Below are 18,351 nucleotides of genomic sequence, written 5' to 3'. Positions count from 1 at the left end.
ATCCTGCTCAAGACTAAATAGTGATCACTTCCAATTTCAAATCCTCTGTACACTCTGGTGTCCTGCACCAGGGAGAAAACATCACTATCAACAATAACATAGTCAATGAGACTTTTCTTATTCCTAGCCTCTTCTTTCCATGTGAATTTGTGCAGATTTTTATGTTGGAACATGGTGTTAGTAATAACCAGTCCATGTCCTGAGCAGAAATCCAACAGATATTTGCCATTATTATTAGCTTTGCTCTTTTCTCCAAATTTTCCCAAAATATTTTTGTATGTCTCACAATCATTTCCTACTCTACTATTTAGATCCCCAACAAGGACCTACTTTTCCTTTTTCATTGTGTCAGTTGCTTTTTCTAAAGCATCAAAAAATTCCTCCACTTCTACCTTAGTAGAACCTTCTGTGGGACCATAGGCACAAATAAGTCTCATTGTCCAGTTCCCCATTCTCATATTTGCCCACATTACTCTACTTGAGACTGACTGCCATTCAAGAAGATTAGCCTCGTATTTTGTGTTGAATACTATGGCTACTCCTTCTTTTCCTTGATTGTCATTGCCTGAATATAACATTTTGTATTTATTGCTCAGAAAGATCTCACCAGTTTTGGTCTTTTTTGTTTCAGTCACCCCTATTATGTCGATCTGGTACTTATCTAATTCCTCAGCTAGCTCCATTTCTTTGCCATTCAGGCTTCTTACATTGATAGTACCGATCTTTAACTCTGGTGATGTTGAGTTGGGGTTTGTTTTCAGATTTGTTCCAGTAGCTGACTTTTCGCTGTTCGCCCTGGTTCCCTGGCGAAAACAACGGGGGCCTTGTTTAACCGGGCGACGCCCCAGCCGGCATGAAATTTTGTCATGTTGTCATGTTTATTTTGGTTTAACCAATAAGAATACAATTTGGACTGCTAAATCCCAAATTGCCAGCCCATCCTCATTCGTTCAGTATCAAAGTAGATACCCAACAGGGTGCACCATGAGAAGGTGAGGATTGGACATTAGGTCAGAAGCCCTGGTCGGTTCTCCGCATTCCTTTAAAGGCTATGTGGAGGTCTCCTCTCAGTTATACAGCTGTGACCCTTAAGCGCCCCATAGCCTACATAGTTACATACTAAAAATGTTCATATTATTTCTTAAATGGAGACACTTATTTTGTTGACCATTATTTGATATTACATCTATCGGGAAATAAATTCCCACTTTATGAGCACTCACTAGGAACAGATTAACTCAGTCAGGAGCTACCTGTACTTGAGAAAGAACCTGGTGTGTGTGGGGGTTGAGAAATGACTCAAGAAATGGTTATTGGATTATGATTTGGGGGCATAGAATGCAAGAACATTATGTAAAACAGGAGCACTTAGAGCACTCATCAAAAAATCCATTGATATAAATTAAAGTTAGTTGCAGTACAAGAAACAAGATGGATTGGAACAGAAATCGAAAATTTTGGTAAACTCAGTTTTTTCATGTGGTAAAGAATCAAGGAAGCAAGAATCAGATAGAGGCATTAAAGAGAATGTTCTAGATTTTAGACCTGTGAATGAAAGATCATGCACAATAAGAATCAAAACTTTTTTAATTTATGGATTATAAATGCTCATTCACCATTGGTAGAAAAGCATAATATGGAAAACAGTTTTTTTTTCTGCAAAATAATAGGCAGTGATTCAACACCATCTAATGACATAAAAATGATTATTGGAAATTTCAATGTCAGGTTTGGATAGGAAGATATGTATAAATGAACAACTGGAAAACACAGTCTGCAGATCCACTCTAATGATTACAGAGAGAAACTGATAGATTTACCTGTAAGTAAAAATATGTTTATATCCTCTACATTTTTTTCTCATAAAGCCATTCCTAAAATTTTGGACAGGGTATCCCCACATGGCAAACATTTTGATCAGATTGATCATGAGATAAAAGATCAACATCAAGTATTATGGATGTAAGGTCATGTATAGGTGCAGAATCTCAATGAAGAAACAGGGAAGAATGAAAGAGTACTAAAGTTGAACTCACAGAAACTTAGGTTAAAACCACTTTTCAACACAAAATATAGGTTGAAAGTATAGATATATAATAAAATATAGAAGGAAGCTCTAGGCTATGAAAATAAGTAAAAGAAGAGATTGGTTGGATGAAAAATGTGTTGGTATCAACCTTGGTATCACCTCTAGGTCTGGCTCCCACTGATGAGACCTCTGTAAAGGTCAAAACCAGTCTGGGTAGTGACCTTTCCCATAATGCATAGCAGTATATATGTCCATAAGAATAATAATGTTCATAATGTAAAGTATGGGATACCAAGGCAAGTGATGAAGTCATCAGCATCTTTATACTAGTTGCCCAATCCTGAAAATAGTTCAGGTGCAAACTTGGCTTGCTTATTCTTGGATAAAGGGTTAAACAAAGAATGTAATTTCTTAGCATTCTTCATTTATAGATGACAAATGTGCTTAAGCAATAATAAAAAGAAATCGTACAAAGAATTTACAAGACAACTAGGATTAAAGAAAGAAAATGTAAAGAACTGATATGAATGGTAGATAAAATCTGTCAAAAGAATAAAACACTAGCCTTTAATGGGATAAACAGGAAGAAAAGAGACTAGAAGACAAAATAAATCAGCTAATGCCTTTATTCCCTTATTGGGAGTAGGAGAGGCCTTTATGCCTTATCTAGCTTTTGGAGATCTCCACTGGTAGCCAATCAGAGATAGCTGGCCCATGTCTATCACTAATTATTGGAGGCGACTGATGAAGAGACCAGCAAAAAAGTGCAAACAAATATACGAATTTATTTTAACCATATAGAAGAAAGAGCGAATAGAAAGGAATGGGGAAGGTCTAATCTACATCATCATCATCATCATCATCAAATTCCGGCCATGTATCCTCAAGGGGTGTACAGGATATGACAGTACTACATGAAAAAAATTACATCACTATTAATTTCCTATCTACAATTTTCCTCCAAATCAGTCTGTTACTTGTCAACACTCCAACATTATCAGATCTTATATTTCTATCGTCTAAAGCACTTTGTACCTTATCAATCCACCTATGTCTTGGTCTTCCTCTGGGTCGTTTTGCTGCCAACCTGGCAGAGAACACTTGTTTTGCTAATCTTTCTTCGCCCATTCTGTTTAAGTGACCATACCACCTGAGATTAGCTCTGCTAACGCATTCCTGAATGCTGACAATGTCAAGTTCTTTCCTAATATCCTCATTTTTAATATGATACTGCCATTGATGCCATCTGTTCACGCCTATAATCTTTCTCAGGACTCTCATATCTGTGGTCTCTAGTCTTTGGTCAAGTGTTTTACTTCTGACCCAGCTCTCAGATCCATAAGTTAAAACTGGTTTGAACACTGTCTTGTATACAGCTAATTTAGTGTTCCGACTAATTTCTCTCTTATTCCATATGAATTTATTCAGTTGACTTCCCACCATACCAGCTTTGCTGATTCTGTTGTCTATTTCTATATTTAATTTACCATCTTCAGTAAAAATCGTGCCTAAATAGCTGAAATGTTTTACTTGTTCCACAGGTTCTCCATTCACAACACAGTTGACATTTTCGATGATTCTGCCTATTTTCATTGTCTTTGTCTTTTTATTGCTGACCTTCATACCATATCTATTACAACAGCTTTTCAATTTAGTCAGAGAATCTTGCAGGCTTGTAGCGGATTTATTTAGAAGTATAACATCATCCGCATAAAGCAAAGAGCTGACATTAACATCTCCAATTTTGATATCATGTTTAATACCACTTTCCTTCATAATGTGATCCATATAGATAATGAATAACAGAGGGGATAATGTACATCCTTGTCTCGCACCAGATTTAACATTAAACCATCTTCCTGTACTTCCTTCAATTCTATCTGCTGACTTACAACTCAAATAAAGACTAAGTATTGCTTGATATAATGCCCCATTGACACCATATAACTGCAGCGTATTGAATAGCTTCTCTCTTGGCACCTTGTCATATGCCTTTTCCAGATCGACAAAACTTAAATACAGATCTTTGTTATATTCCCATGCTTTCTCGACTATTTGTCGTAAAGTGAAGATCTGATCCTGACAGCCTCTATTTGGCCTGAATCCAGCTTGTTCTTCACCAAGCTTTTCTTCCACAATTCTTCTCAACCGTTTCTCAAGTATACTTGCATAGATCTTGCCAGGAACACTCAGTAGGGAAATACCTCTGAAATTCTCACATGCAGTTTTCTTTCCCTTTTTATATATGGGTACTATGAGAGCTCTACTCCAATCATCGGGAATTCGTCCCTCTGTCCAGGCTTTCTGAACTATGCAGTGCAGCCACTGTAAGACTCTTATACCACCATACTTCAGCATTTCTGGTCGAATATCATCTACTCCTGCTGCCTTTCCACATTTCAAGCCTTTGATGGCTTTTTCTACTTCAAGTATGGATATGTATTCCTGACTACATGCCTGGTCAGTGTTTTTTACCACTGTGCTGTAATCACTGCTTGTTTCATTTAGCAGTTTTTCAAAGTAATTACTCCATACTTCAAGGATATCTTTTTCTCCCGTTTTCATGTCACCTTTATCATCTCTAATTCCTTTTATAGCACTCTTTCCTCCATTCTTGAGCTTCTTCAACAACCTCCAGAATATTTTGCCACCTTCTTGATATTTATTTTCTATATTCTTGCCAAAGTCCTCACATGACTTTTGTTTAGCTAGTTTTACACAGTGTTTAGCATTCTTGCATTTGTCTCTATATTCTCTAAGAGCACAAGCTGACTTATTTGACAGGAACTTTTGGTATGCTTTCTTCTTTTCCTTCACTGCCTCTTTAACTTCCTGTGTCCACCAGGGAGTTCTGATTTTTTTATCCTTACAGACAACCTCACCACATGCCTCTCTGGCAGAATCAATCAATGTTTTCTTCAGAGTTTGTCACTGAATCTCCAAGGTTTGATTCCTGTTCTCAAACTCTTTCATTTTTTCTTCAATAATCTTTGTGTATTTTAGTCTACAGCTCACATCTGAGAGCTGCTCAACTTTTATTCGCTTTAAAACTTTCTTACATGTTATTCTTTTCAATATAAAATTCAATTTTATCCTGCTCAAGACTAAATAGTGATCACTTCCAATTTCAAATTCTCTGTACACTCTGGTTTCCTGCACCAGGGAGAAAACATCACTATCAACAATAACATAGTCAATGAGACTTTTCTTATTCCTAGCCTCTTCTCTCCATGTGAATTTGTGCACATTTTTATGTTGGAACATGGTGTTAGTAATAACCAGTCCATGTCCTGAGCAGAAATCCAACAGATATTTGCCGTTATTATTAGCTTTGCTCTTTTCTCCAAATTTTCCCAAAATATTTTTGTATGTCTCACAATCATTTCCTACTCTGCTATTTAGATCCCCAACAAGGACCAACTTTTCATTTTTCATTGTGTCAGTTGCTTTTTCTAAAGCATCAAAAAATTCCTCCACTTCTACCTTAGTAGAACCTTCTGTGGGACCATAGGCACAAATAAGTCTCATTGTCCAGTTCCCCATTCTCATATTTGCCCACATTACTCTACTTGAGACTGCCTGCCATTCAAGAAGATTAGCCTCGTATTTTGTGTTGAATACTATGGCTACTCCTTCTTTTCCTTGATTGTCATTGCCTGAATATAACATTTTGTATTTATTGCTCAGAAAGATCTCACCAGTTTTGGTCTTTTTTGTTTCAGTCACCCCTATTCTAATCTACTTGATGTATAAAAAAAATGACAAAATAGTTTGTGAAAATTATAGAGGTATATTTTTTGTTATGTACATCGTACTAAATATTTATTTCTATTTTGAAGAACAAAGTAAACCCATTTATGGAAAAGATAATTGGTGTCTACCAAGCAGGTTTCAAGAATGGCAAATCTACAATTGATCAGATAAATATGGTTAAACAATTATTTTTAAAAAGTTTGGGAATTTGATATGAATATTCATCAGATTTTTTTTGATTTCCCAAAAGCTTTTGACAGCATTAATTGATAAAAATTATATGAGATTGTGACACACTTTGGAATACTAGGTAAGCTAGCAAAATTTAAAAGAATGACAGTGAAAATTTCAGAAGCACAGATTAAAATACAAAATAATTTAACAGACCCCTTTCCACTAAGGAATTAAAACAATGAGATAGTCCATCTCCAATACCTTTTAACTTGGTTTTGAAATACATATCCAATCATTGCCAGTAGATATTAAAAGTACTGTAAATAAATCAGTACAGATGCATATTTCATCTACATATGTAGTATATGCAAATTAATTCCAGGCAGAATCAATTAACAGATAAGTGTGAAACTTAAAATAGAAAAAAAAATGGAACAATTTTAACATTTAGGATTATTGATCTCAAACCAACCAAATGAGATAAGCCGGTTGTTCAGTGCCAAAGAAGACAAAGTCGGTTCAATCAGGAACGGTTATAGCATCGCCGTTTTTGATGCTAAAGGCATTTTATTTATTATCTTGAAAAGGGTAAAACAATAACTGGGGAATATTATTCCGATACAGGCCTTTTATTCTCTCGTATATTTCGTTCAAAAGAAATCCATTGGAAGACTAAAGTACAAATATATAAATCGACATTTTAGGCAAGGATTGGCTTTTGAAATGAAAATATTTTAAAAAAATATTAGTCCAGTGAATGAGAATGGTCTCTGGAGGATCAGAGACTACAATGAACCTACAATATCTAGTTTAATCGTGTTCAAAAAGTTGCAGTGAGCAGGACATGTTTTTCGAATGGAAAATGATGGTATTTCTAAAAAGACAATGAATAGCAAAATTTTTGAAATAAAATACCAAGAATGAGAATAAAACCAAGAATAAGATGGGTAGATACCATTAGTCAAGATTGCAATATCATATTGTTATGTCCAAACTAGAAAACTAGATGAGTTTGGACTTACTTTTAGCAAAGTTCTGTGATATTAGGAGCTACCCATGTATTCCAACCTAAGTCTAAAATAATTAAATTCTAATTAAAAATTTTATATTGTTCCCTTGGCAATTAAACATGATACGGTACTCTCGAACCATGTGGCAAGCTCATAATTTTTAGCCATCAAAAATCTGATGAGTCCCACAAAATAGCCATCATGCTGTATTGCTGGCCTTTGTGTGTATTGCAAGTTTCTTTGTTCCTTCTTATTCTTAATTTTTTAGTTTTTAAAATTTTCATTTGTAACTTTAAAAACAACCTATTTGATCATTACCTTTTTATTGGTTCTATTCATGTTTTATTTTGGTTTTTGGATATATATATTTCTGCGTCTTTTTTTTGATTCCTCACATACTTTTTTGCCTCCTTTCAACGCTGCCAACAAATATCATGTCATCCCTTTCTAAAAAAAAAAAGTCTTATGTCTCTTTAATATATAACTTTTAATTAGAACTTAATTTTAGCTTTGGATTGGAATGCAGTGGAAGCTCCATTATCATAAAAGTTTATTTTTAATAGGAGCTCTATGAAAAATTCAGAAAATCCTAAGCAGTAAACTTTAATATGGGTTAACAAATTAATCTGGAAGAAAATTGCTTCCTAGGAACTAGTAATGGTATATGTAAATTTAGTTATGTATCACTTTGTTGAATCTAATCCTGCATACTCCTTATAGGTGTCTTCTTATCAGGAATTAGTGGTAATGATAAAAGTAAATATTCTCACTGCAGTGTATGGTGGATAAAATTTATGCCTCATTGGAGCATACAGTGCTTTAGTAGCAATTGCTCGTTTCCTCCATCCTCATACAGTGGACCACTGTATGGGGATTTAGGAGAAAATACCACAAACATTTTCCTCCTTTAAAAATCTAAAAAATTTTTGTATCTAGCAAACCGTTAGGTTTCACACAAAAGTGGTTGTGAATAGGTATCCTGTACTGTGTACTATATGCAAAATTTTTCAGCAATCTTGTTAAGAGTTAAGATGTGAAAACATTTGATAATGTGTAAGATGAATGACTTGCCATCCTATGCTTGATCAGCATTCATAAGAAGCTAGTTTGAGGACCAAGATTTTGTGGTTTCATTAATTAATAAATTTGGGATGAAACCCAGGTGACTGATCCTTTGCTTAAATGAAAACATATTACAAGGAATGTTCAAATAACAATGTCTGCAAGCACCATCCACACACACTGCACTTAATGTTTGAGTGATCATTGATAAAAATTTTAGTATAAAGTGGCATAGAATTAAAATTACTTCTTGTGTTATCTTGTTTACAATGGACGAGTCTCTTAGTAATTTGTCAGAGCATGTGTAAAACATTATGCAATGATCATTTTCATGCATAATTTTTAATTCTATTTTTCCTGTTTTTCTTTAGGAGTACCCCTTTTATGATGGCATTGACTTTTTACTCAGTTTTAGGGCATTACTGATGTTTTTAAGACAGATACATGAAGAATATAAGGAAGGAATCATTTTGGACATTTTGTAGGGTGCTCCTGGTTGTCTTCTTTTTGAGTGGCATCTGATGTGTGGCAATACACATTTATGTATTACTGCTTTAAGTATGACTGAAATGAAGGTGCAGGGTGGAAATGTCTGCAATTCTCCCACGTTTTTCTGTCTGCGAGACAGAAAGATCTGGGAGAATTGCAGATAAGGCAAAGGAATGTGAATTTAAAACCACAGTTTCAAGTGTGGGATGAATTCTTTGAGAAGAAGGTGAAAGACAGAAATTTTTGGGGGGAAAGGAAAATGATAGAATATGATGAAACAAGATTAGGGGTATTCATCATATTTTATCCTTCTCCTTTCCCAAAAAAATTTCTATCTTTCACCTTCTCAAAGAATTCACAGCCCACCCTTGAAACCAGGGTTTTAAATTCACATACCTTTGTCTTATCTGCAATTCTCCCATATCTTTCTATCTCTACATTTCCAAGTTCCCCTCCCCTCCTTCTTTTCAGTCATACTTCAACAGTAATATATAAATGTGTATTGTCATACGCTAGATGCCACTCAAAAAGAAGGCAACTAGGAACATTATACGAAGGTATGTCCAAAATTTCCTTCCTTATGTTCTTCATTTATCTATGTCTTTAAAACATCAGTAATGCCCTAAAATCGAGTAAAAAGCCAATGACATCATAAAAGGGGAAAAATAGGCAAAATAGCCATATTAATTTATGCTGCTACTCTAAATTAATTAATATTAATTTAGAGGAGTAGCATGGAAAATTTTCCATAAATACCATCCATAAAAATGTGTGATTGAAATTACTGAATACAAGGCTGTATGCTGATGCAACTGTAGTACGTGTATTTTTTGTTGCTGGACACACACACACAAAAAAAAAAAAAAAGCAGCAGTGAAGTTGATGGTAATGACTGGTTACAAAATAGATATCTAATAAACCACAACTGATTTCTGCAGTTAGGAGCCAGAGCAGATCATGCAGGATGGGAGAATAGGGTTCAAGATTTGACATTCTCTGACATGAGATATCAGATCTCATGAATGTGATTATGTGATAAAAGTAATTATATTGTGTGGTTTAGACAATTGAAATGGAGTTATTGTTGAGATTGACAGCTGACGTTACATTAGCAATAACAGGTCTATTTTGGGGTGATTGTTTAAAGTGTTATTAATATTTATGTAATAATAATAATGTACTATGGATCATTGACCTATAGTACATTAGTATTAGTACCATAGGTAAGCTAAGGGTGGAAATCCTGATCCAGAGACTAAAGGTAGGACTTCTCCAAACCACTTCAGACTTCAGTAAATAGTGGGATTTGAACCCACAATCTGTTGATCAATTGCTGAGCAGATATCCTAATCACTTGGCCAGTCAGGTCAGCTGTTTTAGATTCCTTTTCCTTATATGAAGTTTATACATTTAGGAGGAATGATTAATTTTTTTTTTTAAATTATAATTCTATACTTCATTTAAGCATAGTTTTAAAGTCTGTTTTAAGTAATATTTATGCCCAAGAGATAAGGAAATTGTTTCATTTTTCTTTATTTTCTTGTTCATCTAGTTAAATATATTTATTTTGATATAGGTGTTACAGACGATGGCCAAAATCATGCATGAATGCTGGCATCATAATCCTGCTGTTAGACTTACAGCTCTTCGTGTAAAAAAGACTCTTTCCAAATTAGAAAATAGTCAAAAGTCCAAAGTTGTTTAAATTACTATTCTACCTCCCATAATATTATACAGTGACATCACCTAGCCAACTCCATGGTCAGGTAATCCGCCTCTGACCTTGTGCCTTCCTAGTGGCAGGGTGTTTATTCCAGCCGTCAGTAATAATAAGAGACAACTTTGGTGAGGCTAACCTGCACAACTGTCTGCCAAAATGAAAATATAGAAAATCTTAAGTTGCGTATTGACATTGAAACATGTCAGCTCCATCAATTCAAGTTGCTTTTAAAGCACAGTGAAGAAGTTGAAGAAAACCACCAGTGCTTTAAATTCGAAATGTCACTATGTCTGCCCTGCAAAGAAGATGAACTTCAGACTGCAAGGACAGATAAGATAGCATGAAGAGGAGAAGAACCTACCTCTTGCATTTAGAACAATAAGAGATTGAGAGAAGGGGAAAGGAAGAACACTGCCATGATAAATTGCAGTTTCATGAATCAAATCTTTATACTTTGAAATCACTGAATTGCTACACAAGACTATAAGAAAGTACATGTATACTTCCTCAAAATAACTCAGGATTCCAGTGCAGATAAACGAGTGAAGGTGAATCGCAGTTGCATGACACTCGATAGTGTGCCTCTTTGAAATAGGACATTTTATTTCAAACAATTTGAATGAAGACTTGTTTAATAAAATTTTTATGTATGTACTTTATCTCTCTAGTATATCCTCTATACTTAGATAGATAGATGTACTGTATATAAAGTAAGTATACAGGAAGTGTAATTATAATTGCAAATGAGATCTAAATTCTCAGCATCTGTATATTTCTCAAAGCAAATGCAATCATTATTGCATTTCTTTTATTTCAAAGGAATATTTCCCAACTAATGATTACATCTTATTGGCATTTTATAATTTTTTCATAAGTAAAAATAACATTTGACATCTGAATATAAACTCTTTAAAGGTTGGTTTTATATTGGGGGAGGGGGAAATCATTAAGAAAGGAGACCAAATTTAGAGTACAGTTTTCCTGAATGAAAGTTAATATTATCAAATAATGTATAAAAAGTATCAAAATTATCATTCTGTGCCTGAATTTAAAATTTATATGGAGTTTTCAGTATACAAAATTCAGATTTCTTAAAACTGTCAGAAAAACGTGCAAATTAATATAGTTGGGAAACAATGCTTTAAAATAAATAATAGTTCTCCATTTGAATATTTCTAATGGCAAAAGATTTTTTATTTTATTTTTTATTTGAACTTTTCTGGACTTTGCAAAAAAAATGAAAATCTGTTTCTGACAGATGTGCAGTTTACACTTGCATAATTGATTGACCTGGTATTATTTCTTTGTGAAATCAAGTTTCAAACCAGACTGAAACTGTCATTCATAATTTCTGATCTCATATGTAATTATATCACATAAGAAAGCTGTGATTACTAAATTGTTAGAAACATATGACATGGGTTTTATTCTGAGAGTAGATTCTCAGGACTGTGCCAAAAGAAATAAAAGATGCTCATAATTATGGGGGGATGGGACATCAACTTTGTACTTAGTATTTGTGTAATGATGTTTGATGTAACAGTTCAGTCACTCATAGGTAAAGAGGTAGCTAAATAGCTATAAGATTTTGTTAACAGATGGAACATTTTTTAGTAACTTCACTCATGTCATTTAAAATATTTATGATCTCAGATTATCATATGAGCTGTGCATTTTATAATAGGACATTTTTTTATCTTGCATGTAATTCTTGGTAACATTCCATTCTCCCTGTCTAGTTTACAAAAAAAAAATAATAAAAATGTGTTTAAAAGTTAGACAGCAGATAATCTTAACTGATCTTTCTGCATAGGCTATACATTTTCAGTTTGACAAGTCACCTGCTATTCATATAGTGATAAGTTTTGTAACTGATATTCTTTCCGCTAAAACGCTATGCTAGTTATTGAATCTTTTCTTTTCCTGGCTACTTTAATAGGACTCTTATCTGCCAGCACCTTTCTTCCAGTGGAAATAAAAATTGCATCAAATATCATTACAGAGAAGTCTGTTTGAGTGTGATATGTTTTGATATCCCAAATTACCTCACTTATTTTATCTTTTTTTCTCCTGGCGAAGTTTGTTGAGAATAGCTGACATGTGAAACATTCCAAGTTAGCCTTGAAATAGTTCATGTGTCTGTTTTTTATGGTATTTGTCTGAAAGAAACAGAAGGATTATATTTTGACCTTGCCATCCAAATGAAAGAATATTTTTTAATATTCTCCTTTCTTTTCCATGCTGCTGGATATGGGTCATTGAACTGGTTTAATTAATCTGTGTGCTCATTGTCATTTTTCACATTTATATGCATCCCTTAAATTTAAATTTTCATCGAAACACAAAAAATTCCATTCCATTATTAATCCAAAAATGTTGCCAATGTATCTTATTTTACTTTTTCTTCCATGAGACAGGCACTATTATTATCTATCTTTCAGCTGACTGTATTTTTATTTCTATATATATAATTTTTTTTCATTATAAATTACATCTGTGTAACTAAAATTGCATGCCAGGGCTATTAGTTGACAGTATTCAAGTAAAATAGATGATGTGAATAGTCCACTTGACAGATTATACACAAGGAAATAAACTTTTCTCAGGCATGTGGCTTCAAGGATTGATAGATACTTGAATTTTTAGGCAGTTTACACACACACACACACACACACACACACACATTAAACTATTAGCCAAACATTTGAAAGATGCTTTAAACAAACTGAAAAGTTAAAATTCGGTAAAGATACTTTTTGCAGCAAATTTTTGTGCACTAATAATAGAACATTTTGTTTAAATAAATTATAAAATATAAATGTAGTCATTGTTACAATATTATAATTTTATTTCAAGAAAAAAAAATTAAACAACAATATACTCTATCTTATCAACACACCTTTTATTTCTGAAACAAAATTATGTTCTAATAACAGAAGAAAGAGAGGAAGTTCTCTTTCAATAATATACATGCCTATTCTTAGTTCTATATCTTTCACTCAGATATAGCATAAGATAATATATTTATCTCTTGCAAAAGTTAAACTTTAGCCCAGTTCTGATATTAACACAAGTCATGTCTAAGAACCATAGTTTTGCCATGTTAATAGTGAATTGTGGTTTCCAGACTCCGCCCAACCTTCTATGCTTCAACATCACAGTAGAAAAATTTGTGATTTCTTTCTTTTTTTAATTACTTTTTTTAAATGAACCTGTAAGTCCTTCAGTTGATGGATTAATTTTTCTCAGCTCTGCAATTTCCTTGAAACAGCTAATTTTCAAAGGTTTTGAAAATTTTTAAAAAATAATATTAGCTGCTTTAAATGTTTTTTCCTCTCCTTTTTAATTTGCTATAGCACTATTGCTACTATTCTGTGTTATCAATTATAATGGGAAAGGATTCATTGGTAAACATTCACATTTTATTAATATGTGGTATATATGTTAACAAATTAACATAATTTTATGATATAATAGAGAATAATATACTACAAATTTAGTCTAATATTTAATAAATTAAAGTGAAGCATTAATTAGCAAGATCAGTAATCAACTTCAGTTGCAGCACATCCTAATTTGGTATAAAAGTGCTGTTTTTTTTTTTTAATAAATAAAAAAATTCACTAAATAAGAATGCTATCAAAATTTTATTGTTCAGTATTTCTGCTGGAAACATACACCAGTTTATATAAATAAAATTTAATTCCATTTTAATAAATAGAATCATGTTTTTTCAAAATTCCAAGATTGGAGGCTTCCCTTTTATTTTAATATCAGAAGGGAAGGGGATGCTTTAATTGCATCTTCAAAACAAGTTTACACAGCATATGTACATTGATTATATTCTTGTAATCATGTAATGCAGCTTATGAAAGAACTAAATGGATTTAATTTCTCAATAGTCTGGTATACATCCCTTCAAGATGCACTAAATACTAGAAGTCTGAGCAATTTCAAATAAAAAAATATGGAATGCATATCTTCAAGATTCTGTTATATTATACTATACTTTCATAACATAAATTTAAATATTGATATAATTTATCAAAGGCTTATCTAATATTTATGTATATGCATTTTAAATTAAGAGAGCAAACAATTACTATCATTACATTGATTTATGTGCTTTAAAAACAGGATAGCATACCATATAAAAATAGTAATAATGGTTGGTCAGTCTGGTCATGATAAATTATTATTAGAGAAAAGGCTTTTAATTGGAGCATGCTAGTTGTAACGGCTGTGTGCTATTTAAATTTCTCCAAATCTCTGAAATATATATATATAAACAGGGCATTGGCCAAGATCATAAAATACAGCAATTCAGAGTTAAAAAAATTTAAATAGTCAAATGTATTGTCTGTATTGTGTCTTGAATGCTACAGCACATTGTAAAGTTGGTATGCTACTTAATAAGTAGCAAACAGACTTTCAGCAGCATAAGGGTTGAGGCTTGAACTAATTATAATTTTAACTGCAACGGAATGTCATGAGATCTTAACACAAGATGGAATTTTAGTGCATAACTGGAGATATTCATTATAGTGTTTATATTATGACAATTTCAATTATAACAATTTCAGGGTGTTGAAGGAGAACATTCTTTCAAGTCATTAATGGTAGTTTATTTTTCACATTTTTGTTAGTGTTTGTAACAGAACCTAGAATAATAGGATTTACTTATATTTATTATAATCATAACTAAATTTTTCTGCATCTTTCACTGTCTCTGACAGCTTTGTCAGGAAGATAAATGTCCCTGAAAAATTAAATAAATAAATAAAACTTCTAACAAACTTGTTTTAAAACACATAACATAATTTTTTTTTTTTATCCCACAAATGAGAGGTACAAGAACCTATAGCAAACCAGTTCTGTGTGTGTGAGGTGTAGATGAGGGCTGAGAAAGAAGTAACCTGTTGACATTCTTCTTAAAGAGCTGTAAATTGGAATTGTTGGGAAACACTTCATGGGAAATGCTGTTCCAGAGGACAGAAGTAGAAGATGGAATAAATTAGGAGAAACGGGTACAGTGTGCTTGCAGTTGTACTGTAAGGTAGTATTAGACCAGCTGCTCTTGTTTAAACAGGCCTAACAGCAAGTGGAGGAATGATATTTGCCAATTCACTGGAGCAGTGACCTTGGAAGTACCCGTGGAAGAGAAACAGCTGAAACATTGTGTCTGTGAGATAGAGATTGAAGTGAGCCTGTGAAGGAAAGATCATCTATGAGCCGAATTGCTCTTCTGGACATCAAGAATTTTTTACGGAGTTTTAGGTGCACCACCCCAAATGTGTGTACAGTATTCTAAGGATGGGTGTAAAATAGCATCTTGAGCAAAAAAAGAAGGCCTAGTTTTTTTAGAAGCTGAGGAAGCTATTGATGTGATTTTTTCAAGAGAGTTTGGAGGTAAATGTCAGTCGGGGGGGGGGGGTCATCTTGTCTGGTGATATATGGATTAGTCATGCATATCAATCATGCATGAAGCATTCATTGTTGTCACATTCTCACAAAGTATGGAGACTTTGGTTCATGTTTAAGTCATCATGTAATCATCGAAAACCTAGGTGATGAGGCTAAAAATTTAACTTTCCTTTCATCGCTCTAGTGTTAAAATCTGTTAAAGAAGAACACAATTAATGTGACTTTCATCCGTGAAAGGTGGTGAGCCAATGTTTATTTCTTATTTTTAAACAGTCTGTTTTTTTTATTTATTTTTACATAGTACCAGAAACCCTGCTCTAGAGATCAAACATGGAACTTTTTCAAGCCACTTCAGGCCTTCAAGTAAGCAGGGGTGATGGTCTCACACTGGGCAATAAGGTTCATCTCCCACCCAAAGACAATCACAAACATCCATGCCCATGATGGGATTCGAACCCACAACCTGCTGGTTGGAGAGTAGATATACTAACCAGTCCAGCAAATATAATAAAAGGAAAGATGAGTATCCTTACTTCAGAAGTTTTTTTTCTATATAGTTAATTAAATGGATTGGTCCTCTTCCTAGATTCCCTACCTAGAAAACGACACTCTTTTTAAGGATGTTTAAGAAATCCTTTTAAATCACACTATCATAAGGCTCCTTAAACAGGAACTGGACTTCATACTTCTTGACATTTGGAAGGCTGATACATTTGTATAACCTATCAATCCCATTATACCCAATAACCATCTAAAGACCTAGCATCTCCATGAACATTTCACACTTTATATGTCAAATGATGCATGCAGCTAATCTACGTTATTAATGCTGTTAGAAATGTTTTGTCTTTGTATATTCTCTAGTGCATTCCTTTTCCTGATAAATCTGTCAGTTAATACACAAGGAAACATATAGAAATTTAGTTGTTTACAATAAATTTACAATGAATCCTATTACTATAATTTCTGTTACCTGTTGTTCTTGTAGTTTAACTTCGAAATTTTTTGTTTTGATTACCATCTATTACCTTAATTTTGAAATTGTTATGCATATGCAGTGTATCTCAAATATTGCAATGACATCGTGATCCATTGGTCATCTCAAGATATTGCTGATTCAGAGAAAGCATGTTGAATATCCATTATTCTTTCCTAGTCAAATGTCATTTGAAATCTTGAATTTGACTGTAGTGTGGGAGAATACAATCCTGGTATCAGAAATGCTTGGTGTTGCACTGTTTAAAAAGATGAATTCGCTTTGGGAATGTGTGTGTTTTCCTTTTATTAGGTATTACTGGCCCAACAGATTTTGTTATTTAGAGACTGCACAGAAATATGACAAAAGTAAAAATCCCTCTTCTTGGTACTGTAGTAATCATGTCAGAAAGCTATATATTACATAAACTCTCAGTCAGTACATAAATCATAAGTATGGAAACACCTTAAAAGGCTTCAGTTTGGTGTAATAAGTTATCCATGGAATAAATATCTATTATCCTTTCTTTCTTTCTTTGAATAGTCTATGCAAAATTTGAAACTTTTAGGCTCTTCCTTCAAACTTAGTGACGTTATATTTTTCTGAAATGTATTTTTTGCTCTTATTTTAGACAGAAGGAAATAACAAATTTTAAGGGTAGTTCCTGAACTCTTCCAAAATGAAAATTCAGAGTGAATTTATATGACTCTTTGCATACCCATGTGCAGTATTTTGAAAATACTCTATAAACTAATTAATGATGAACTAATCGAGTTCCTTAAGATTTTGTCATCCACATAACTAGAATTAAACTAGAATAGTAAACAAGTGGATTTTAGCTTAAATCCCTTCCTGTATTTTCAACTAATGTCAGTCTTTCAATATCTTGCATCCAAGTGTTTTTTTTTTTTGTTGTTGTTGTTGTTTTTTCTTCCATTTGAAATTATTTTGCTTGTCATCACTTCTCAGTTTCTTCTTAGATTACTTACACTGAATTTTAAACTGCAACGATTGCCTCCCTATGAAAATGCCAAAACAACTAAATTATAACCTTCAGATATTCTTCTAGTTAGACTAGCCCTTTTCATTATTAAAATGTTGAATATAGTCACTTTATTTTTAAATAAAGGATATTCAAAAGCACATCATTTAGTTTGCTGTTCAATCCAGATGTAACTTTATCTTCTTAATTAACATCATCATGGTGCCTATCAAGGATTTAGGCCTAGAGTGGCCTGTTCCAGCCTTTGAAGTCATCGTTGAATCTTTTAAGAGGACGTCCTGGTTTTCTAATGGCTTGTTTCGGTAATCTTTCTGTTTTCATTCTTTGAACATATTCCATCCATTTATGTTTATATTTTTTAATTTTTTCTATTACTGATTCCTGGTTTAATTCTTTCATAATTTCTTTTGTGATCAAACTTAGTTAACAAAACTAGCTAAAAAGCATTTAAAGGTGATATCTTCAGATTAAGCTTAGATTTCAATATGATGTACACAGTTATGTCACTAGATGTCTAGATTTGTAGCAATTTCCTTTGGGGAGGGGGGGGTGTGATGCTCCTTTTTTTAACTTCTCCCCAGCACACACCACCTTCCTGTTCATTTTATGTATTAACTTAAAAGTATAAGTTGTGTGATTTCCATATCAGAACTTTCAGGAATTCATAAAGGTTAAATTCCTGAAAATTCTAAAACAATATCCTTCTACCAG

At 33.1% G+C, this 18,351-nt stretch overlaps 1 protein-coding gene across 1 annotated transcript in view; it reads left to right on the top strand.

Moving 5' to 3' along the window:
• The window catches only part of LOC150104298 (bone morphogenetic protein receptor type-1B-like), a 193,154-nt gene extending 182,932 nt beyond the window's left edge, over window positions 1-10,222 (top strand). The window contains exon 11 of the mRNA XM_090396453.1: window positions 10,094-10,222. Within this exon, the coding sequence (XP_090252579.1) occupies window positions 10,094-10,222 (129 nt within the window). The remainder of the gene's footprint in view (window positions 1-10,093) is intronic.
• The last annotated feature ends 8,129 nt before the right edge of the window (window positions 10,223-18,351 follow it).

Source organism: Typopeltis vanoorti, chromosome 8 (assembly GCF_054136105.1).
Source record: "Typopeltis vanoorti isolate ZY-2024b chromosome 8, IOZ_Tvanoo_1.0, whole genome shotgun sequence".
In the NCBI taxonomy this organism is placed as follows: Eukaryota; Metazoa; Arthropoda; class Arachnida; order Uropygi; family Thelyphonidae; genus Typopeltis; species Typopeltis vanoorti.
This window is presented reverse-complemented; position numbering and strand designations above follow the sequence as displayed.